Source organism: Anopheles maculipalpis, chromosome 3RL (genome assembly GCF_943734695.1).
Source record: "Anopheles maculipalpis chromosome 3RL, idAnoMacuDA_375_x, whole genome shotgun sequence".
NCBI classification, from domain to species: Eukaryota; Metazoa; Arthropoda; class Insecta; order Diptera; family Culicidae; genus Anopheles; species Anopheles maculipalpis.
The window spans coordinates 69,592,513-69,618,002 of record NC_064872.1 but is presented as its reverse complement, the minus strand read 5'-3'; the positions used below and the strand labels follow the sequence as shown (position 1 = coordinate 69,618,002).

General features: G+C 42.9%; 1 protein-coding gene across 5 annotated transcripts; it reads right to left on the bottom strand.

Annotated features, from left to right (window-relative positions):
• Positions 1–1,797: 1,797 nt before the first annotated feature.
• On the bottom strand, positions 1,798–23,585 carry LOC126562328 (cilia- and flagella-associated protein 410). 5 transcript variants are annotated; one of them, XM_050218792.1, is made up of 9 exons: positions 23,419–23,585; positions 21,681–21,746; positions 5,571–5,679; positions 5,210–5,494; positions 4,810–4,890; positions 3,551–3,640; positions 2,148–2,470; positions 1,976–2,069; positions 1,798–1,908 (listed from the first exon to the last, which is right to left on the bottom strand). In XM_050218792.1, exons 1-9 carry the CDS (start codon positions 23,496–23,498, stop codon positions 1,798–1,800), a joined length of 1,239 nt encoding a protein of 412 aa, XP_050074749.1. In that variant the 5' UTR covers positions 23,499–23,585. The 5 variants fall into 5 exon arrangements, with proteins under 5 accessions (XP_050074749.1, XP_050074748.1, XP_050074750.1 ...); XM_050218791.1 differs by lacking the exon at positions 4,810–4,890 and adding an exon at positions 4,006–4,119; XM_050218793.1 differs by lacking the exons at positions 3,551–3,640; positions 4,810–4,890 and adding an exon at positions 4,006–4,119.
• Between the last annotated feature and the right edge of the window lie 1,905 nt (positions 23,586–25,490).

The window sequence follows — 25,490 nt, the reverse complement described above, 5'->3', positions numbered from 1 at the left end:
TAATTCCATTCTATGGATATTACTGCCGGCTGGTTGTAACATAACTCTCTAGGCGCTGGGAGTAATTCTGATTGCACACGATCAGGTCACAACGGAAGGACGGTTGAAGCACGATCAAACAGATTAACACACCATCATCCATCCGGCCAGGCCGGCTATAAATCTTGTGACCAGATTTACCTTTAACTTCTCTGCCCTATTTAAACTATCTGGTAGCAAAACAAGCAAACTAAGGCTACGACGTGTATGGAGGGACAGCGAAGAGTGATCATCCTCTCTGTGTGCTAACGAAATTTGTACTGCCTTTGACTGGACATTGACTTTTTTCTAGGTAGATGCGTCCGAACCATTCCAACCATTTCTCTAAGGACCAATCCAACAAAATGCAATTCATTCGTTCTCATTCGCTAAATCTTTCCTTTCCTTTTCCTAACTATAAAAAATCCTTCCCTGCCCTATTACTATTATTATTCACATCCCGCGATCATTAACTTAAGAAGGCAACAAGCTAAAGCATTCGATTGACGGTAAGCTAGCTTAAGTAAGTAACAAATACAAACAAACATTGGAGAGGAGCGGTAGGGTACAATGCAGTCGCAATCGAAAAAATAAAAACTCATGCCATCATACGCGACCTCATAGCGGTTCCTGCATTTTCCTGCTCTGATTTTTGTTTTCCGTTTCCCTTAGTGAGGTTATTTTACATAAGTATAGAATTTTCATATTGTTTCTACTGTTCTTTTTTTTGCAAACTACCACAGCTTTACTACTGGCTACACCTACCGTTTTCTTATATTTTGTTGGCAAATTGTGCTTTCCTGCGCGCTGCCCTCTCCTGTCCGCTCCTTCCAACCACATTGGTTGCATGTATGTTTTCTTCACCCTGCGCTTATAAAGGGTTATGTTTTGTTTTTCTTTTTCCCTTCGATAATTGTTATATTATTAAGTCTTTTTTCCCCTACGCTCGGGTATACGCACGTTACAAAAGAACACACATTCCAATCGGACGCACAAAACGGGCTCTTAGTATTAACAGACAAAATCGAAAGAAAAAACGTCCTTTCCTATGTCTGTGTGTGTGTATGTTTCTTTTCTTCTTTTACTTCCCTACCCATACATCACAAACATTATTAGTTTAAGTTATTGTGTATCTGCATTTTATCCATCTCGTTGAATTGGTTAAGGTTACAGAGTTTGACGGACAGAAAAGAAAATGGCGACCCTATGCACACGTGTCGTTACGATTATCGAAAGGATCAGTGTATCGATCTCAGTATCGTTTAGATCACCACTTTACGTTCATTTTATTGCTTTGAGAACTTTGTTGACATTAGAAACGGGAGCAAAGGGGACGAAAAAGAGTTGAAATATACCACACAGTAAGAATTAGCAGCGAGTGGTACAAAAGGGATTAAACATTTGTTGCGAATGTTGTTCTAATTGGTTTTTTACCCTAATCGGTACACCCAATCGCTTCTTTCGTCAGTTCTGTGTAGCATTTGCTTCCTGTTTTCTTTTCGTTTTGTTCGGGAAGACTTCACGCACACACACATACATACTTCTTATGTGAATGGAATGAATTCTGATTATATCCTGTACGACATAAAACAACCAAGTGATTCAATCTCTTCTGCTTCGAGTAAGGTTCCGTCGACAACATGGTTAGGAGAACGGAAAAAAGGATTAACGTCAAAACCGGTTAGCGACCACATTAGTCCCTCATCTGGCGGTATTCGATACACATAAATGAAATGAAGCACACACAGGACACAGGAGGATGCACGGGATCGTGCCGCCTTACTCGGCCAACTCATCGATACGACATCGTACCGCATGCTCCACTACTTCGAGGCTTGGATAGTCGAGTTCCTTCACCAGACAGAGGGTGGCCGAAAGTAGATTCGAGTTCTGAAACAAGGAAAGGAACAAACATTATTTTTCTACCCTGCCAAAGCAAATATTCGCGTCGACGTACTCTACTGACAGGCCTCCGATGAACACCGGCAAAATGGTTCAGCAGTGCATTGGAGATGACGCTTGCACTATCGTTGAACCGAGAGTCGGATCTCCTGCGGGGGGAAAAAGGATACAAATTGGTCATTACTACCAGGACAAAGGAAACATTTTTAACTACTCCAACAATCTACCTATTTTCATTCCTTCGCCGATCGACATCCTCCCATTCGTCGCGCGCTTCAGGACCCTTCCCATTGCCATTCCGATACTGGTACAGTTCCCGTTCGTTCACAGTACTGCCCGCGATGCTTCGTCGATTCTGTTGATAGTTTGATTGACCATGGTGCTGTTGCTGCTGCTGATGGTGACTGTTGGACGAATGCTGTCCACCATTGTTGTTATTGTTCTGATGATGTCCGGCCGGTGACGATTCGTCCCATTCGGTTAGATCCATCTGGCTGTGGCGGTAGTGGGCAGGTGGATTCTGGCGCTGATAATCCGACTGGTAGTATTCCTGTTGAAGGAAGAATTTCTTTTTTTATTGTATATGTTGAGAAAACATGTTTAAAGATTATACGACACGATAAGAAACTGCCACCTGAAGTGCTTTCTAGCTAGATCTAGACTAGGTCAGGTGTATATAGTCTATTTTTGTGCCATCAACTTTGGCAATAATTTTTCGAATTGTCTGAATTACTACCCTTCATCGAAGAAGATGGATATCGTGAGACACTCGTTCTAAGAGAACCGACTAAAAACAACTCCTTTCCGTACAAAGATAGCAATGTCATTTGGGGATTCGATTTTTCGATCATCCAACAGTGCTATTCGATCATAAAAAATCGGTCAAAAAACCGAGAGCCTGGTGGTTTTAGCGTTCTAGGGATAAGAAATAGGAACAACCACGCAACGCTCTCCCAGGAACCTATCATTTGTTCCATTTACCACGGTTGAGAAAGCATTATAAATTTAATTATTTTATAACTATCTCTTAAAACCAGAGAGCTGAGTGTTGTCGACCACCCGCAACACTTCATTACATCACACCACAAAAGCGATCGTTCGTACGCATTACCAATTAATTAATTTACTATAAAATCGTTAACAAGCGAGTAATAGAGATAGTGCGTTTTCAACTTTACGACATTTTGTCGTAGTTTCATGCGGGGAAGATATGGAGTAAAAAACACAAAACCCCCAACACGAAAAGGCGCTTTTCCAATCGATGCACCTCGATCGGTGCGCTGTTTGCTGTTCGGAAACAAAACGTTAACATAATGTTTTCATTTATCACTCCCAGAAACTTTCTCCTCTACGATCCGCTCATCCGATACGGTGGAAGTTTACCCTTTCCGGGGTGTAATTAACGGGGGCAAAATGAACATTTGTTCTCCCCAATTCCCCCCCCCCCCCCCGGCCTTCCTTTCTTCAATATTCCTGGCGTTCGTCAGGTTGTTCTCTAACGCGTAATGAAACTAATTACATGTGCAACATGTGCTGTGTACATGGTGTGTACTGGACCGCATCCGATTTCCGGTTTCCGACGAGTTCTTCCTGTTGCATCACCGATTTGCTAGACTCAGGGGACTCTCACCTTCATCGAGTGCGTTGACATACTAGGTGCAATTGGTACCCGTTCCCGGTAACCCGACATCGGGCTGTCCTGGTCCGAGCCTGGTGATCTCTGTTATATGGTGGTGTTGCATGTGCAAGAGATGATGAGTGAGAGATCGCGCCGACGCGGATGCATTGTTGTGAGATTATTCGGTTGATGGGTGGTTGTGTCAAGCATGGATGGTCGGCGTTGGATGTTGTAGTAGTGCAGTTGTAGTTTGTCGATTAGCAAGTAGTGTACCGCGCAATGGACATGAAGAAATAGATTACATTAGTACATTCGGACGTGTCTGTCCTGGGCGTTATTTAGGATCGATTCGAATCGGGATCAGGAAAAAAAAGCGGATCAAGCTCTAGCACAACCTAACTTATAAGGATTTACCGGCTGGTCTAATCGAAAGCAAGACAAAATAAAAATCAAGCATTACTCCTTACATCGTACTGCTGGTAGGAACCGCGGTGATTGTTCGTGCTGTAGTGCGAAGAGGCATGCGAGTGCTGTGCCTGTGTCGATGGTGGTGAATAGCAGTCCCTGTTCGGAGGGCTTCGCTGTAAAAAGAACGGAGCATTTCGAACGTAAAAAAAAGAATACAAAGACAAAACCGACATGTCGACATTAAGAGAAGATAATGAAAATCGAAAAAAACTAAACTCATCTGCTAGAAATAATGTGAAACGGTGTAGTAAAACGTGCAATGAAGTTATGTTTGAGTGAAACATAAAACATAGAAAATGGAGTGAAGAAACACATAAAGCGAATGATGAAAAAAGCACAAGCATGCAACAGGAGGCAGTACACCCGAGGAAGCATTAAAATTCGAAAGAGCACTACCGAATAGATGAAGTTGTTGGATGCTAAAGTAACAAGCTTCAAACGTGGTGCACGATAGTGGAGCGGTTCCTTCGAAACAGGACTAAAAACAGGAGGAAAACATAAAAACACACTACAACCGTAGCGCACCGGACACAACATAAACTGGCAGCAATTTACTGCCCTACATAAACGAAGCCTGACCATTCCGGGCTGTTTGCATTCGAGTGTGCACGAGGAAAACGAGCTGCTAGATGGTTGTGCTGTACAGTGCCGAAGGCGAGGAGCAAAACAGTCAAACAGTCAAAAGCCGGACATTTGAACGGTAAAGAACAGGATGCATTCGTGATTGGTAAGGATCCGCCCGGCTTTTTTGTTTTTTGGGCAAGCCACTCGTTACACTGTACGGGTGCACCGCATTTTATTACCTGCAACGGTGAGGATGGGATCGAGGCCCGATCTGCCGGATCACTGATGCACTCGGATTCCGTATTTTCTGGACTCATCTGCTGCTGGTGATGGTGGTGATGATGAGGTGATTGGATTAGCACAACACACAACGTTTTGGTTAGTTTTGCGAGACGCAAAGACGAGACGAAGACACGCACAAACATCATATGATCGAGAGTTCGGGTTTTTTGGTGATGGTTAGTGGCATGAAAGAAACAACAGAAACAGATACACAAGAGAAAGACACAATTTTAGTCGTTACGTTATTATGCGGGAATGGGAAGGAACTCTCATGCGAAAACTCATGCTACGATCGATTTTTGTCTACATCGAGAAATGGTTTGCTGTGTGAATGTTTCGCAAATGGTCAACACCAACCTCTATGACAGGACTCTGCTGACGATACGGTTGCTGTTGGGACACCGGCGGTGTCTGCTGCTGCTGTTGGGGTGGTGGCGGTGAAGGATTTTCGTACACCTCGTGCCGTTGCGGTTGAGCGACCGGCGCCCGCATCGCTTCGGCTACCTCCTCCGGCGTCACATCGACATTATCCAGCTTCTTAAGGTTTGGCAAAGCGCGTAACACTATCTGTCGATAGCTTGGTCCGGCATTATCCACCAGCGGGTTCTCCTCTAGCCACAGATATTTCAGTTTGGGAAGATTCTACGGCGTGGCAAAACGAGACGAGAAATACGATTATTTGGAGAAAGTTTTTGAAAAGTTCTGTTTAGCGTAATACCTGCAGATAAACCAGCTCATCGATGTCGGTTAGATTGTTCTTCCTGAGGTACAACTCCTGTAGATTTATACAGTTTTCGAAATCCGCCAGTGTACTGATTCGATTAACGCTGAAATAAGACCCCACGGAAAAAAAAGAAAATGACAGGAAAACAATTAACGTCACGCTACATATTAAAGTAAAAGACTGCTTCCAAAGAGCCTAGTTTACACGTGTAATGTGGCCTCAAAACGACGCGAAAAACTTCCAAAAAAGCATGCGAACGAGCGTGGTTAATAGAATCGCGGTCGATCGCGTAACAACGGTGGCCTGCTGCTGCCTTTGTTGTGAAGCGACACTGCCGCCATCGCCACTGCAACATCCGGAAGATCTTTGTCTGTACATCGCCCCGCAATAGACCGCAACAGAACATCAAGGCACGTTACTGGTAAATCCAACCGTCTTTCTCTGCATAATTCATGATCAAACGCAGCAACAAGCTGCTCGTACCGCAATCGTTCCGAGTTTGCCGAGCAGACAAAGCGTGTTGATGAAGACAAGGTTTTGCCATGGCATCATCATCATTCCTTCATCATGGGGAAAGGATTGGGAAAAAATCATTAGCTCAAGTTCAACTTGGACGAATAGAATGAAAACCAAGATCGTTTCATTGCTGGGTTTTGTTCTGGAAGTGGAATAGTTTAAATTTAACGTTCGTGGTCAATTCTTAAAAAATGGCCGCTACGAAAATCGTTCGCGATATTTATTTTTTTATTGTATCTATTCAACAACAACAAACTTCATGGGAAATATTTAAATTGAATAACAATTTAGCTCACAGGAAGTATTAGATTCAAGATCAAGATCAAGATCTTAAATGCTGTTTCCGATCTAAGATTCAAAATAAAGCCGACTAAGTAATAGGAAAAGTTGACTATTTATCGCAATTTTATCACATGAGAAATAGGAAACATTATTACTACAAATTACTTTTATTAAGCATTTCTCAGCGTGACAATTTTGCAGTTCTGCGTTGTCACTTAAAGTAGGTATTTTCCATTAACTTGAAAAGAAACAAACCGCCACTGATTGTGTGAGTGTTTGCGGAGAAAACCAACGAGATGAGAAAGATTCAACTACCGTTAATGAGTTCTGGTTGGTATCTGGCAAATTGTTGGAAATCAACGCTTTGCCAGTGATTAGAGAGACTCAACGCCCTTTTCCCTTTTGGCACCCAATTAATGTTTGTTCCTCTACTGAAACACCACACACACAAACATACAGCCAACTTTGGAGAAAATCATTAACTATCTTTGTGGAAGAAAACAGAGATCAACCAAGTTTCCATCCCACGGGAGGAAACGAACGAGGGCTTCGCGCGTCGTTAAAGGAAAGAGCTCAAAAAATAATGTTCGCTTGCCACGCGAACTCTTACGTCCCAGTCTGAATGTGCTAATCATGGTGCTGGTGTTGAAAGGAAGTAGGAACTCCATCTTTAGATAGGGTAAAGACCACTCTCTTTCGCAGTGTCCCCCATCAAACGCCTGGGTGTATCGTTTGGGATCAGTTCGATCGATAGAGTAGTTTTCCTCCAGGTGATTGATCATCATTAGGCTTTAGGAGCCAGGAAGACACAACCGATAAACGAGGAGAAAGTGAAACTATCTCCGTGGACCGCATTTATCAAGTCAAGTGTCTTGGAAAGGTAAAGTCTGGTTTGGGTTTTCTGTTAAGCAAAGTTAGAGAAAATTGTTCAATTTATAGCCTGTAAGGACTGCAGTTCCTGGTGTGCTATTTAGTAACAGAATTTTTGAAGTCTTTGTATCTCCTGATCTTCACTATATGATCACACCCATTTGCTCTTGATCGCACTTTGAACGGCTAATTCCACTTTTAAAAGTTTCAACTAACTGCATACAAAAAAATCGAACTAAAATCGAGATAGGAAGAAGCGAAAGGATCATAAATGGAAGTAGTTATGATTTATAAGGCGAAAGCTTTTCATCTCCACCTTTGCACTACTGCAAACGATCGTGCACTACACACTGGTAGCGGCGTTTTAGAGTACTGTTGTACTGTAATAAGCTACTGCGTTGATCTCTTGGCTTTTACTCGACCACTCTAAGGGCCCTTGGTTGGTTTAAAAAAGAAATATGATATAATAACTATCCGTACGAAGCACAAAAGCTCACCGCGATCGTTTCCGATGCAATCTGATATCTCGTGGTGAAGCATGAACTATAATTTTCTGAACCCAAACCCCACCGCCGTCGGTGTTGAGCGAAGTAAGTTCAACCGCTTTACAAAACCCGACCGACCGACCAACCAAATGGTGGTTGGTTTTTTGGAAAGTTAGTCTACATTCTTGAGCACCCTCAGAAACTTTCAACTTTAACGTACTTCTTCTTGCCCGAGCCCCAGGGGGTCAATGAACCGTATAAAACTGTTGCACAACATACAGTCGTCGACGACTTCCTTCTGCACATTGAGCTACGAACACACTACGAAAGGCAAAACCCAAGGCCCCGATCGAACCCAACCTCGCTCTCGCTCTTGTTGTGGTGAAGCATAATTGGTTTTGGACTCCCGACGACATACGCCAACGACGTGGTGAGGTGACGATACGCCGATTTACAACCACCCCGGAAATGTTGGCCACTCGTGCTGCGGTCTGGCATACCTTACAGTTCCAGGCCTGGAACTTGATTTCGGCCAACTTTCTTCGGGCTTTCGTACGATTAGCATTTAAAGGATTGATTTAATTAACAAATGGCGGCCAGCAAACTTTGACGTTTCCGGACTAAGTTGATTGGTTACGGAAATATGAATCGAGCAGTTAGACAGTCGCAGTGTGACATTGCTTTTCAATTTCGCTTTATTAAGCCTAGTGCATAAGTAATCGGATTGCATTGACGCGTATGACATGCCAAAGCGGTTTATGTTTGGCGTTTTTCTATCAGCAGATGTAAATGAAGATATCTTTTCCCGGATCATTTTGATGGATCCCTTTAAACCTTCCACTTTATTGGCACAATTACCGAACAATCTCCTATCAATTTCACACGTGTGCCGAGCTAGTGAAAGTGATCGACAATCGTTACATGGTCTTGAATTATTTCACTCACCGTTCAATATAAAAATCTCTTATTTCGCTTACTGCTGGCCTTCCTCCTATTGAATTCCGACTTCCAGCTAACGCCCAGGAACATCAACTCTTTATAACCGATTGATTGATCGATGAATTTCATTACAAATTCCCATAAAAACTACGTCAATGGAGAAGGTACCGATCCAATTGCTGTACCGATCTATTACGAATCGCTTGTGTAATCGTCGATTAGTACCTGAGCTTACTCGTGCCTAGGGTGAACGACACTCAGTACTTTAAACTGCAAAACTCACTGCACGCAACACTAAGATGCAAGAAATAAATTTTTCAACATACCATTTTTCCCCATTTATTCATAATGAGTTGCAACAAATGGCCATTATGCAGCTTCACCTCTTGGTGCTCTTTGCTATGTTTCTCATATAAAAAAAACATTGATTATGTTTCGCAAAATGGGGCCCAACCCCGGGGGAAAGGATACCCGTAAATGGAAAGTATCGGGCGATGACAAACGGTTGGCAGCATTCCCGAAAAGGCAAAACATACTATTCTTCTTGCCCAGCTTTTTAGTGGCGGTTGGTTGAGACTTTGGTGGAGAAAATTTATAGCACATCCCGCAACCCACCCAGAGAGCAGGATAATTGGAGCTAGAGCTTCATTATCTGTGGTAGATTAAAAATTTACCATAACGTTCTTCGTGGGCTTCGCGAGGGTTGGGATGGGCCGACTGTCACCAATCGTGACTTTATGCCTTTTTTGGACACGCTGAATTGCAGACTGCAGTTGCAATTGCACTGCTCCATTACAAACAGCAGGCACGTCAATACTGTTGATTTCCGGAGAGAGCAATTTTCCGACCACCGAGTCGAGTGTAGCCATCGGAGTCATCCGTTCCGGCATTCCTGTCCAAGAGTTGCGGATGCAGCCGGTTGTGGTCTCTCATGCAAAACCCACCCGACTGTGTGGGCGATGGGTGATGAGCGGGTGTGTATGTTTAGCCGAGCGCTTCACAGCAGACGTTTTGTTGGAGCGCTTTTATTGGTCTGCCTCTTCAGCAGCGGAGGGAATAAATTATGCATGGCATACATTTGAAAACAATATTGGTCGGGAAGTGAAGAAGTAAATTTATACTTGCTTTTATGTTGCTGCTACTGTTGCTCTCAATATGTGCTTCAACGTATTGTAGGTTAGTATCGGGGAAACTGGCTTTATGGTTTGATGGCAAAGCAGCAGAGTTGCAGATAAAGTTTTTTCTAGCTCAATTTCATGAGGGTGAAGAAAGTCAAGAGTAGAAGACTTACTGCTCTTTAAAGATGTTTTCCTGAATTAGAAAGCTTCAATGCTGATCTTTGCATAATATGATCGGCTCAGAAGTGTTATGACATATACTTAAAAAAAGGACAAAATATTTCGATCTTTCCTGCGATTATATCGTCACCAAGTGATCAGTCTAACGGTCAGTGTTAGATGTATATTGATTGACAATATTCTGAAAGAACTTTGTGCGATCGTACGTCTCTGCCATCGATAGAAAATATCCTTTCCCACTTTCTAAGAGATCATCTCATTATGGCCGAACAGATTCTTTTAAGGAGATCCGACGATGTTGGGCCCCCATGACGGTTCGGGACTCCAAGCATCTATTTAGTTTGCTCCTATCATCCGCTCCTGACAACCGTAGATCTGGTTGCCCGATCATTTGAGGCAACCTAAGCAAGACTCAACAGAAAATGTGGATCCTAACCAGAGAAAAGGATGTCACAGCCACCTTCTTTTCTTCAAAGCTGGTAGGGATCTGGGAGGTTTCTATTACCAAAAGCCTCCCAAAAGGTCCTACCTGCAGTAAAAAGTATCACGAAGGCGACGATGTGATGTAGTCATCTGCTCGATGCGCGAACTATATAAAGAAAAGTTTTGCGGAGATCCTGATAGATCCTCCTTAACCTGTCCCAGTTCCGTCCGATCGCGAATTCATATAGGAATTTCACTTACCATCCGGAAATCCTGCCATAAAATATCTGTAGTCATTTCCATATAAATATCTGGAAGTTGCTGCCAACCGCCAACCTCCAAATACGAAATCCTACAAACAGATGGAAACAGTTAATCTGCCCAAATGACCAAATACCATAAAAACAAAATAATCTCATCTGCATCAAAACACTACTCGAATCCAACACACAAAAACACGCCTCTATGCATCCGAGCGGAAGCTTCATTTGTCTACCCCAACACCAACCCACCCACCTTAGCGGACTCATGCACCAAAGTCCAGTACACCACTGGTTCCGAGCAGAGTACCCAACGGAAAAAGGGTTACAGAATTTACATATCAGCTGTTAACAACACCACCCAACTGTTCTGCATCCGATTAGCCCACATCCTCGGACTGCCAACGACCCTGAGCGGCTAAAGCCACTTCAAAGAGCTCTCTCTCTCGGGCCAAAGCCGTCCACAAAAATAAAACAAACCTTCCTTCTGTTCGTACTTACTTTTGGAAGCTTCCAATTCCGGTCAACTTTTCCTAGCCCGCAACCACGAACCCATTTCGAGCGGGCTTCATAATTTAAGTGACCTTCGGAGGCCGCACTTCGGCCAAGCTTACACTTCAAAACAGTTGTAATTGTATGTTTGCATTATTTGAAACGTAAACACCCACTAAATCAGGTGGTGTGCGCTGTGTGTGTGTGTGTGTGTGTTACCGGCCGTACCCCGGTCGAACTAGTTTCCAGCTCAGGGTTAACCAAATAATAAAAAGTGGGCCTCCCGTCCGCCCGTTCGCACGTGGTCGAAACGCGACCGATAGCGACTCCGCCACTTTTTAGCAATACCTGCAACAACAAAAAGGTCAGTGACACGTGGGGCACGCAATTTTTCACCTCGCACTCGCACTCTAAAGAAAAAAAGCGGTATTTTTCCTTCTTTTCCCTGAGCCAAACAACAACGATTGAAGAAGAATGGTGGCAGTAATTGTTGCTGTACCTTTTTTCCAACCTGGAGTGACACAGTTCTGACATAGTTCCCCCTCAACTACCGGGTGGGGTGAAGCTTTAACGGAAAATAATTATGTTTGCGTTCGGTGTTTGCCTGTGTGCGGTTCCTCGTTTCATTCAAGAACTGATGCCTTGATGCCCTGCCCAGTGTCCCAAAATCGATAACAGGACGGTAAGTATTCTTAATGTTGATATTCATAATTCATTAGTTGAATCAATATTTTCCTGTCCGGTGTTCGAGGTATCCTCGCGTAGTCCTCGATTCCTCTGTAACTGTTTCTTTCAGGCTCACGATCGAACTCCATCAGCAGAGGACGCAAAATCACACACCAGAACATGGGAATTTTCGCTGTAAACGATTCTTGCAAATGGCTTGAGCAGCCAGGTCCTGTGTGACGCGTTCCTACACAACACTGATTGATGAATACGCCTGGGAACGCCGCAATGACAAGCCGGCTTGTGCCGTCGTACGGATTTTCGTTTGCGTAACTCATCATCTTTTCACGCACGATGTACGCGCGATGATGGATATGAAAATCGTTCCTAATAGTCATGCTCATTAATTCGCTCTAATCTATTGCCTATTTATTAATGTCCTTTCGATGAAACCGTTACAAACTAGGCATGGTTTGAGAAAAGGATTCGAAATGGGGTTGAATACTACTTGCGAAAACCTCACAAAACAGCTAAAATGCGTGAAGTTGGGTTGGGATATTTTTAGAAGATGATTGGATTTTAATTTAATGGGTTGTAATAGTACACTCCTTGAACCTTGATAGAGGACCCAGAACAAAGGAATTATAACATTGTTCAAATTATTGTACCAAACATTTCAGGGTTTCGATCCATGCAATGGTAATGATACAATCGCTTAGGGAAACGTTTCGAATAGATAATTAAATTTTACAAGCCCTTTATGGAATATTGTAATATTATAATGGCAAATTGCACTAATTGGAACTTTGTAACATAGCTGGTTACACAAAACAATGATTAAAATAAATTTTCCAACTAAATTGTGCGTTAAACCCGTTCAAATGTAGATAACAGGGCGGGATGATGTTAACAAACTGTAAGACGACATTTATTTTTATTTTTCCAGATTAAAAGGGAAGGACCAAACGGTGGGCAGAGAAAAATGCACTAAATGCAAGATTCTAACCGAGAATGCTCGGAATAAGACACAATCCGAGGAGGAAATGTCTAGTGAATTTTGTGGAGTTGTCCATACGGCTATGAGCCGTCATATTAGAGTAAAATAAAAAGAAGATAAATGCTAGATTCCACTGTATGTTTGCAAAGTTCCTCAAGAAGCTTACAATATTCCGCTATTCCCTCGAATAATTCTGCTGAATGGCTCAAAAGATTCGTTTTTGCTTAGCTTAACGACCTTATAGGCCACGCCGGCCATCTAATGGCTGTCCAGACTTGTTGATATCGCGTAGCTGGATAGCCAATCTTCACTTCGGATGGGAAGTAAACGCCGGTCATGCCATGTGAAGACCACTGTCGGCTCGTCACAGGACAGCCCAAAAGTTCTATTACACGGATCGAAACTCTGTACACTTGAATTGTTTCTGTTTCTTTCGATAAAAAGGCTCTTGTGGTCTGCTATGTCTTAGCAGGTCCTAAAGTTACGCAGAAGATTTTTTTCGGAATGAATTTTTGAATAATACTTGCTTTTTCGACTTCACAACACAAAAATTGGTTGAAAATGAAGCCTCTTCCACATTTTGCCGTGATTTGTCATTTTCAACAGCTTAGGATTAAATAACCCATCAGTGTACGGAAGGGCATTCCGGACTGTAACTTACTGGGATGACAAGGAAACAAAGACATGAAATGATCGAGCCTACTGACGCTTAATATCAAACATCTTAGTTTGGATCAATTAAAATTACCAGCAAATTCTTCTATTAATGTGTAGTATACATATTTCCGTACAACTGGACTGTGCCTCGGACAGGTAAGACGAGCTACTTCAGTATGGATAATTTCAACCATGATTCGTTAGACGTCTATCACGTCAAGACCGACAAATACTGTTTGATTGATAAAACATCCAAGGCATATCCTTTGCACTACAATAACACCAACTACTGATAGACTATCGTGTGGCAGAGGAAAAAAAAAAGAAGAACCCCTTAAAGTCTTCCACATTCATAATGCATCCGCTTCCGATAGCGTCTAAGTAAAACCCTTCTCACGTGCGTAAACGAACATACTCCTACGTGCGCTAAATTCATTTTACATGTACCCCCACACATGTGCCTCTTTTGAAGGCACCCAAGAATGGGAGGGAATCAAACAGCGGTAGGCCACTTATTTGCATCCAAGGCCACTTGCCGGCTACAACAAAAAATAAAAACTTTACGACAAGGAGGATCGGCATCGATGACTTGGATTACTAATTGTGGCAACGCCGAACAACGCCACCTACTGCTTCCTCCCGTTTTCCGATCAGGTCTGTTTGCGGCGCAATAAAAAAATAAATTCGCGATCACGACTCGGGACGATCGAAGGGGGAACCACCAAGGTGGGGAGAGACATCGGTATGCAAAAACAAAACAAAACCCACCGACAGACAAGCAACAGTGTACGATCGCGTGCGGGGATCGCCGGAAAATGAAACGAAAATTCCACGACGATTGTTTATGATGTTGTTTGCTGATGCTGATGATCGACGGAAGGTGTTTAAATGGTTGATTGATTGATGCGCGGATAGGAAGCTAACAATGAATGGGGTCAGTCTGGTATGTTTCATTCACGACAGAAAAAAAGAGCCATCCTTCCACCAAAACCGTTTCCGTTTTCATAATGAACTGTAAATTGCTTGTTAACTGTCTCGCGATATCGTTAGGTTTCGTGTGCGTCAGGCTCCTTCCACCAAAATTAAAACGTCTCACGCACGTTTTCGGTGGCATAATGCTAGACTGCACATATATCGGCGGTCTAGACAGAGAAAACAACACACACAAGAACGGACGGTGTCAAATGTTTGGTGAAACAAATTGAATTACGATCGATCTATGCAGCCCCACACAAGAAGCGACACCGTGCTAAAGTGTTTTCTTGCTGCCGGTTGAAAAAACCTGAAACGAATTTCAACCATGCATAATGGATCTAATGCAATCGACACCCGGTCGGGGCTCGTCCGAGGTGGGACTTTGTATACTTGTTACTTCATACCGGAGTACTGGAAAAGCTTCACAATTTTATGCTTGTGTCTCGTCTTGGTTTCGTTATTCAATTACTTCATGCTGTGCCGACTTTAACTTCCTCCTGTGAGCTATGAGAGCTTATGCTCAGTTTTACGGTCACATTATGTTTTATTACCTACCAGCAAAAAGCGCTATTGTTCTTCCACTTATTTAATTTTTATTTCCAAATTTAGACATTTTTTGTTGTAATGTTATGTCTTCAATTTAATTTTTAAACCAAACCAAAAAAGGAAAAGATTTATTTTACCAGCTACTCTGTAATGAATTTTAAGTCCCAACAAAAATCTTACCCACGTCAAAATTCTACATCAAAGCTTGCCTGCGGAAAAAAAAACCTGTTCTACACATCACAACCAAACCTGGAACTCAACCTGGCCCCGGTACCATGCCGGACCCTGTCTCTTGAATCGACCAAAAAAGGAAAGGATGTTGGAAGTTTGCTGGGCGGGTTTGAGTCTTTCGTCGTTTCAAAATCAAGGTTACCTCCTGGAACCGGAATCTATCGAATAATCCACCCTCGTCTCTTTCTACCTCTGCAGCCCCACACGCTCAAGCCAATGGAGCATATTTGCTTATTTGCGTGGGTGCGTACAGATTGTACCTATCGGGCAAAAAATAAAAGGTGACGAGATGTTAGCCCTGTTTGACTCAGAGCTGCACGGCGCAATGTTGTTGTGAAGTTTTGAAGCAAACCTAACATTGCGGTCGGTTTCTGTTGTCGATCGGAACGGCAAAAAAGCCACCGAAGAAACCACAGGTAAAATAAAACTTCAAATGCTTCAAAGCAATAGCGAGCAATGGTTGGGTACAGTGGCTTTTCCTTTAAGCTAAGCAATTGCCAACCACGACTAGTAAGGTCTCACCGATCTACTGACACTTTCACTTGCTTCGTTTGCACAAGACGGTCCGGGCCTAGGGTTGGCAATAAAATGCTTAGGAAGACGACCAGCACCCCGACAACTAAATAGCAGTAAAAAGGCACGACATACTGTGGCCTGGCAATGGAAGCCGCAGCATAGGAAGCGTGCGTTGCCTTGGTTGGGTACAGGCGATGATGTTAATATCTTGGTCCGTATTTCAATGGAACCTTCTTTTGCTATTCATTTATTCATGGGTGGATATGTATGCAAGATAATTGCACACACTTGTGGGTTGCTGCTGGGGTGCCGACGGGAAGTTAAATAAAAAGCTCTTTTATATGGTGAAACGGGATAAAGATAAACGTAACAATAATATCATACCATAAATAAGTTTAACGCCTTCATACACCGAACAATACTAAAGGGAATCTTCAGAGAAAATCTTTAATATAATACAGAGTTATTATCTTAAACTAGACGAACTTTTCAAGGCAATAATCAAAGGCCTACAAACAATTTTGCGGGTTTATTATTTCTCGAAACCTACATCTGTAAATCTTTGCGAGGAACTCTTTCAGATTCGGGAGAAGTTTCACTTTTTGTCTTCCCTACGGATGTCGGACTCGCAGTCCAGTAGTGCTCCCTCGCTCCGTCGGAAGTATTAGGGAGAATTGTCGCTGATTAATCTTCGGTTAAAAACTTAACCCGACTAGCCCAGGATAAAAGATTAAACTTAGCGAAATTGGTGAAGCGCGTCGTCCCAATACGTTGTCAGCAGATACGGGATAGGAACTAGTCTGGTCGTAACAGGAAAAAGCCTCGTCGTTCCTTCGCCTGATCGATCCACCAACGGTGGATGCCTGCATCCTGTTTTGTTCGCGACAGTAACAAAATCCATGAATTCATGAATCCATGAATCTTCAAAAATATACTTCAAGGATACTCTGGTAGGACTCCCATGAAGCTTTAGCTTTGATTGCTCAAAAAATCAAACCTCACAGGTTCTATGCTCATTTTCAGTTTTGCCAATCAGCTGCTTCTCCGACTTGGCTTCATAATTATTGGATAAAGTCCTCCATGAGCTTCTTTTTTTTACTTTCTGTCAGCACTAAAATTTCGTGTGGTATTGGTGCCAATTGCTGGCTTCCCTTGACTTAAAATTAAGCAGTATTTGAACAGTCTCTTCTAAGCGAATCGTTCAAAAACTTTTACTAGGCGCACCTAAGTTTAGGTAGTGATCTGTTGCGGCCAAAAGCCGAAAATATATTTGTAATTAGCAACATCAGCAGCAGATTCAGAGTGATTATCATCTGGAAAGCTTTAATGCAGACATTGATGGCGAACTTTTTATAGGAACGATAGAAACTTGTCTAAGAAATTTTCTTCGCTGATACGCAGCCTTCCACTCCTGGATTAACGTTTCACAACGATAATGCTACCAGACACCTGAGACTCGGCTCAACTTATCAATTTCTATTGGTCATTCAACACTGTTTGGTGGCTGGAATCTGTCGGTTACACGGCGTTGTCATAATTCTTCAAGAATTAGAAGATTACCGGAAACAAAATTCATAATAAAATTCTTCGACGCTTTCAGAAAAAAACTGCTCAGAATCAATTTATAATGCTCTTATATTTTGCCCTTACATAAAATACATCATGTAAAAGAGATTTTTCCAACAGTTTGGTGGATCGTTAGGACATGTCGCCATCGAGTGAAAAATCATGCAAATCAGAAAACGTTTTTCAAACTTAACGGTGTTAGAAATTCGTCACTAACGAATTAGATAACATAGTGTTTTAATGATGGAAAATTAAAATAATTTATAATAAATATTATGATTCTAACCGCGAGTAACTGTGCATCAACAAAAAAGCCATAATTAGTGTCTTACGCTTATAATTAATACTAGCTAATCAAATATACACACCCTTATCGCTTGTATACTTTCCGACTCAATCCATCAATTATGTCTTAACTCTATTAATTAACAACTTTAAAGAATTATCATTTCTTTCCTCATTTTCTTTCCTCCTCAATGTCTCATACACGATTCTCACTATTCCTCTCTGTTCTTTCTTCATGGCTTACGAACGTTTCGTTTTCTTCATATAATCACGTAGGTACGTGCGTAAGTCGTCTCCAGTCGATTCCTCATTTCATAGTCAGCAATTATCATTATCAATGCTTCCTCGCGCTTGGCTACCACACCACCCATCCACCAACCGTTTGAATATTGTTGGTTTTCATTTTTTATCGCAACTGAATCCACCTGAAGCGAACCGTACCCGTAACGCTTCACAGCTACACCTGATACGGGGACGGCCTGTCGGGCCACACCAAAGCCCCCAAGCAAGGTATAATGTCCACTGAAGGTTCTTGTACGTTCCGCACTCTCTCTCTCTCTCTCCATCTCGCTACGCACCAAGAAACTCTAAAACAACAAGCTACACAAACCGACGATAAAATGATGATGAATTTCCCATCTTCCGTCCTGCTAATGCATCTCATTTGCCGCATTTAAACAACAAAACGATGCACCGCTCGATGGCTGCAAAGATGAATGCGGTGCAGATGCAACCTTGCCCACAAACAGTGATGCTTTTCATTTCTTTTGCCGCATTTCTCCCCGGTTGTATTTTCGCACCTTAAGCATCAGAAGGAAATTGGACCACCAAGCCGGGCATGACTATGACTATGTGCGGTTGTTTTCGTTCCACGTTCCTAGCATGTGCTTTTGGGCGTAGGAAACATACTTTCCTTTACAGTGTGCACGAGACATCACTACCAGTCCGATGAAAAAAGGGAAAATGGAATGTGATTCGGTCCGGTTTTTCTCCCCCATTATGTTTTTTGCTTGATCGAAAGGAAACGATACGTTTTAGCAGGTGTTTTTTTTTTTCGTAAAGGCAGTGAGTGTAAGCCTTTCTAGCATGCTCTATTCAAACGCAAACACAAGCAGGAATAGGCAAAACAGGACGTTTGGCGCTTTTTTTTTTGTTACTCTCACTCCCTAACATTGTTCGATTAGTTGCCTAACCTTAATTACACCTACGTGTGGACAGCTACGTCATGGGAGCTACTACCAGCTTTCCCTGACAAAACATCACGGTGGCCAGATTTATGCCACCAGTACCAATCGAGAGTAAATAAACCTCAAAAGCTACCGCGACCGCTCGCCGTTTGGCCTTGGGCTTTATTTCGTTCTGTTCTGGCAATGATTTGTGGCGCACCGTAATGCTAGCTTTCAATTTGCATGTAGGTTGTTATTACTTGCCCCAGAAGTTTCATATTTTCAAGGCGAAACTATGTTCCGTTTTTTTGCTATTTTTTTCTCGTGGGTTTCAAACTTAAGTCCAGCTTTAATGCGAGTTTACTATCGGTAGATTTTTGTTTCGCTTTTACTAATTGATAAAATATAAATAAGGTCCCACCGGAGATCCATCTATGTGTCGTTATATGTTGGTCGTCCTTCCGGCTACAAGCCGTCCTATATGTATCGACCTACCGGCTAAAAGCCGATGATAAATGATGGCACCATCAGGGCGTGCCATTTGGAGCACGCTCTTTTACTGTCACCCATTTTACCCTTCGACTTCGGCAAGCATTATTAAGCCAAAACGATTTTACATTGCCAGCGCACCGGGCAAGAAAGAAGCACCATCAGAATGAAGTTGCCATCGAAGCGATTTTTGGGATGTATGAAAATCGATTGAGGGCGACGACACATTCCAATCCCGCAAGCATTGCTTATCGTTGTTTAGGTTCCTTTTGTGGTCTCCAGCGCGATTAAATCAGTTAAAACTAAAACAAAAAAGAACATTTAATTGAAAAGCGAGTTGTGTGAAGCAAGCATTTTTTAACTGGAAAGACAAACCCAGTCCGCAGTTTGTCCGGACAGAAAACCGGTCCGCACAAAGGTGAAAGTGAAAATATTCTAATTTTCTCTCGTTCGTCGCTCACTGGACAGGGTTTAGTTCCAGGTTCGCCTGTACTCTGTACTCTTCATATGGGAAGCAAGTTTTTATGTTATTACAATAAAAAAATAGATACCATCTGAGCGCAAAAACTGACAATGAGTAAAATAGAAAGCTTGCTCGGCTCGGCCGGAAACAATTTAAGCGACCACTTTTTTTCATCTTCCACTGGTTTTCGCGCGTAACGACACAAGAGAGTGGTAACCTTTAGCCAATAGCCGTAACCCATCCAAGTGATGCCACCATCAGGGGACTTCTTTGTGCAGGAAGTGTGGATGAAAGCATTTATGCACTGACATCATCGTCGGAAGGGGGCCGAGTAATCATAATGTCAAACGAGGTAAAAAGTCGCCTTCAGTTCTGGGATAAATTTCCCACAAACTCACCCGACCAATATGATGACATCATCGAAAGTAGGTCCTCAAAATTCCACACCCAACACGAATCGATCGAATGAGGTATTTTTAAAATAAGGTTGCATATCGTAGGAAAAACGAATATTTCTACTTCAAACCCAGCCAAAAGGGGTAGAAGTCTCTACAACCCTCAAAACGGAATGGTCAGACCACGCAAAAATATACAATGCGCGCTTAGGTGTCACCGTTTCCGAAGGTGTAGTACTCTGGCGTTCAATAAAGCCTCCCCCCCCCCCCCCCCACGTAGGGACAACATGTTTGGTAATGTCCAGGTCCAAAACGAGCTGTAGCTGGGAGTAGTATTGGATCAACCGTTGGTAGATATTCGAGGTTGTTTTGGGCGAATGACGTCCACATTCAAATCCACACCATAGCGGCAGCATTACGAGTCCATTAAATTAAAATAAAGTATCGAATACTCTACTTGATGTGCGTATTTGGGCAATAAGCGAAATAAGACACGTGCCAGAAATTCTGTTAAGTACGCACATACACTACGAGATGATGTCACTCTGGCGTTTCTGGCGAGAAAAATGATAATTACGTAAACCTTGGCCTCCGGGGAGGGTGAATGGTAGAGAACCGAGCTCCACTTAGCTTAAGTAGTAGTAGTTCTCACCTAATAAGAATATGCAATTTAAACTCCCGTCCTCTGGCTCTCTCTAGTGAGGACATATGCACAAACGTGCTAATAATAGCTTTTAGTTCGCTGATGTTTCGAGTTGGAATTAAATGCATTGCAGTAAGTAGATGACTCAAGTCACTTTAGTCTGATGAGTGGTCATGCAAGCAGTAAGAGCTTGTCACAGCTCAAAAGGTAAATGCTCCATTGTTCTAGCAAACTTCCATGACCACGGTGAAAGAAAGAGATTTCACTCTACCGCAGTCAGTAGTAACACGTCATCTAACGTGTGTAAAATTGTTTCGTGTACTGCCAGGGAACCAGCGCCGCGTCTTCCCGTGACACACACTCTTTGGACTTAATTTAATTCACATCCACTTGATTCGCGGCTGAAGCAAGCAAAGCAGTCAACGAAGCGTTTAAAAACTATGCCGCACAAAACTGTGAGAGGGTTCAAGTTCCTCACACAACTCATCACAGCTTTAACTTCTTTCGAAGCCCCCCCCCCCCCCCCCCTGAAAAGCAGGAGAAGACCATAGGCATATGCTCAAGAACCCTCTCGCGTGACTTGATTTCGCGTTTGGAGTGAGACTTTTATCGCAAAAGTTTGGCCCACGCTCGCAACGGACCAGAGCGCTGGAGAATTGTGGTGTAGCGTGTTTAGGTTTGCGTTTCACCAATCACGTTCCGCACCTCGTTCTTTCGCCTGTGACATTGAGGCAGTGATGGGTTCTACTGCTTATCCATTAATGTTGAGCTTTTCCCTATTCACGAGTTCAGCATTAGCAAACAGAGACTCATTTTCGGCTAATTTGGCGCGTCTTCGTTTGGAGGCCATCTTTAACGATTGACAAACGGGAAGTTGAACCATGTCCTTTCCTTCGGTGAATTTTTGTGTCCAAGTCCTGTACTTCCTGGGGATGGTTCCTTACCTGAAAGCAAGCACTTCTACCCCACGCATGCGTCGAATGATGGAAACGTCGCTCAGTTCACTACCCCTGGAGAGAGAGAGAGAGAGAAAGAATAAAAAACGGAAGCGATTAGAAGTGATTTACGCTATCAATGATCATGACTTGCTGATAAGAAATTGCGCTACGCTTTACGTAGAAATTGTTAGATATAAGCGTTTAGCTTTTTAGCTGCTTTGCTGATAACGCCGCGAAGACACTCGAGTGAAGTGTTTCAGGTTGTCTCGGTATCGAGGAACAAATTGAAACAAATATTTGCTTCTGTTCCACGATAACATAAATCAACAAATGGATGTTAATTGTCGTCGAGCAAACTTATTGTCAAATAGACAAATATGATCAGCTTTAATTCACCGATCATAAAACGTCACATTAATTTACTTCCAAATGAGGATATCCGTTGCAAAAGGTTAGTCCTTCTCTTCGGGGGGCGTGTAGGCTTAACTTGATCTTGATTGATGGGATTAAGTCTGATCGTATCGTAGACGATATGTGTGCACACAACACAGGTGATTTTTTTTTTATAAATTATATTTATAGTCGACATTAACGTATGACTCAAACTTCGAACTGAAACCGAAACCCTGACACGGGTTATGAAATTACAGCCATGTTTCTAAGACATTTTCCAGTGCCTGTGATCGTTGCGGAATGCAACTTCCCGAACACAAAACCGGTTGAGGAGAAACACTGCGCTATAGTTGTAGCTGAGAACTGATGGTGGGGCCTGGACAAGTTTTCATTCGATGCAATTTAACTACGAATCAAGCTGAAGTAGAAAAGGGCATTTTTGCTTGGCACTAGCTTGGGCAGATCGTGATTTTACGATCGATTAATAACGGTCACACCCATCGAACGGTCTCCACATGGCGGGACTGACGATCATTTCCGATCCGGGATCGTTCCCCAGCAGTGAGGACTTACTATCCCAGCAACGTGGTCAACAAGTCGTGTAAGGCATTAGGTCGTTAAGGAAAGAAGGATGACCCATCGCATAAAAAGGCATACATTTTTGACCAACTCGCCAACTAGTTAAGCTCGCTCTAACTTTAACATGAGCTTCTATCTAAATTCTTCAGCTTGATCAAATAAATATCCCGCATTAAAGATCGTCTTGTGACTTCCTACTTCATCCCTTCATCACAAGTGAGAACGGAGAAAGATAAAGAAGGCCGAGAAAAAAAAACCGTTGCATTCTTTGATCGGTATCTCTCGCATACAGGGGCGCGCCTTGGGCATGGTAGACCGTACGGCAGGAAAGGGACCGGACGCGAACGGAAACGCGAACACATCTGTTGCGAATGGCAACCACAACCACCGCTACATCTCGTCCGCCCGCCGTCTAATGAACTTCCCATTGAGATTATCAGTGTTTGTGTTGTTTGGCCGTTCCAATGCTGCCGTGGGGTTCGTGTTTCGTTCCTCTTGCTTCCTACCGAGCGGATCATCATCATGCATAACGGTACCGTTCCGAAGAGGGGTTCTACCAAGCATGATGTTTCCCAGTGTAGCGGAGAGTGCCTTTTTTTTTGGAGTTTTGATTCCCAAAATTGACTCCCCAAGTCTTTCGAGGCGTTCTGTCGTGTCATCCAGTTTGGATATACGAATTTGATTATTTTTTTTCTATCGAGCTGAAGGGCGAAAAGCATAATTTGTGAATTGTAAACAAAACACATCATACGTTAAGGAGCATGATACGTACCAACAGTTGAGCTTCTTGATTGCGGCCAGGTCAGACTGCTTCGAGCGAGCAATGACCATCTCTTCCGTAAGCCGTGCCATGATGTTCGTTGCTCGGTGCGTACCGGAGTAAACAGTTTCGCGGCTGACTGCGGTTAGTGGCACAGCAGGATAAACAGACAGAACGGACAGAACGGATCGGAAAGGCCTACGCGATCGATTTAAAACACACAACCAGCTTGACTGCTGCTACCGAAAGGGTACTTCATACTTTTCAATCACACGAATCACAGCAACCTTTGGCATCTAGCGTGGATATTCTCACTACTGGGTGGGGTGGAGCACCAGGTGTGCGTGTGTGTCCTTTTATTCACTCGCTTGCGAAACTTGCACACACTCTCATACACTATCCGGATGTACTACAAAGTACACACTTTTACATCGTAGAACGTTGGGAACTAGCGAATATGGTAAGGAAAACCGTGGAACGAAAAATTGGTAAGAGTGCCCTTGTAAAACACTATTTCTACTACCACTACCACACAAGTGGCCACCTCATCGAACCAACTTTTCGCTGGTTTTGCCTTTCAGACGGAAGACCTGGGGGACTGTTGGCTTTTTTCCCCCCGATGAAATCATCTAATCACACCACAAACCCCGGGACGGTGTCGCGCCGTCGATGTGTCAATCCACTGCTATTGCTGCCTTCACACATAAATCACAAAACACGCCGCCGCCACATCCTCAAACTCCGCACACGGTTACGACTCGGGCGGGGTACGGGTTTTCCTCCGACTCTGCACAGCACAGCACTTATTGCACAACGGAACACTTGGCAGGGCGGTGAATAAATTCTACTGTGTGAGGAAACCTTGTTGGGAAGTGGACGAAGACACCTTTGCCGTTGCTTTGCTTACGATAAAAGATAAATCCACCACACCAGCTTCATACTACACGCAATATCCCCCCAGACCCCAGACGATTTGCGATGAAACCGTGAATGGTAAAGGTGTGTTGGAACCTTGTTAAAACTAAAACACCTGCAGCAGCAACCAATGCAGCCGGAGTGAAAACGCTGATGCACAAACGCGTACGGGATGCTGTAAAAATATCACTCGCGAAAAACGGACCCGCATCCACGCACATCCACTCACTACGGCTGCCAGAGATACATAAAAATAATACGAAAAATAACACGCTGTAAACAAAGCTCCTGGAGGTTGGGTATTGTTGAGAAACGGCTTGTCAAACTAATTTGACAGTTAGGGGACCAGAGTTAGTTAGGGACCAGATATCTAGCCGCGATTTTCTTTTCAAGCTAGACGAAGAACTTGCCAAAGAGTACGTTGAAAATAAGTGTGCTAACGCTTACTTGCCTATGTCAGGTGCTGGAAGTTCTCGTTAGCCCAGCCAGGTTCAAATGTCACAAAAATGTACAAAAAGAGTGAGTAAGGTTCTGATGAAGCAATGTAATATTTTGTCCTGATGCCAAGAAACCTAGATATATGTTATAGATGCTTGAAATAATTAATCTAGGTGTTCCTTTTGCTTTGGAAAAAAGCTTTGTCCTCCTGTTTAGAACTTTTAAAGCTGTATTGGCATCGAATTTTTGTAATGTATCTAAAGGGAGTCACAGTCGCCCGCGTAGACCCAAACAGTTTAGAATAAAAGATTTGTTTTATTATCATAAAAACTCTACTTATCACTTGATTGTTTAGATAATTTATAGTTCTAAGCCTATATTTACTGTCGTTCACTAAGGGATACTAGCCCTCCAAACGTTCAATTTTCATATAACATTTTATTATTTAAATTGTTTATACAGTAAAAATGGCGGAGTTAGCAACAAAAATGGTCCATAACGCCGTTCTGCACGTTTTATGCGCGACTGTCAGCTGTGTGTACGCCAAACTGTCAGCGCTTTTGATTTAAAATGCGTATATAGAATTTTTATGTTTGAATACAGTTGAAAATCATTCAAGAAGTTCTTTTGAACAATTATCTGAAATAAACTTTGCTACGTTCCACCTAAACAACGTTTCGTCCATCATGACATGACCTGATTTTTGTTCAAATTTCATTTCGGTTGTCAAA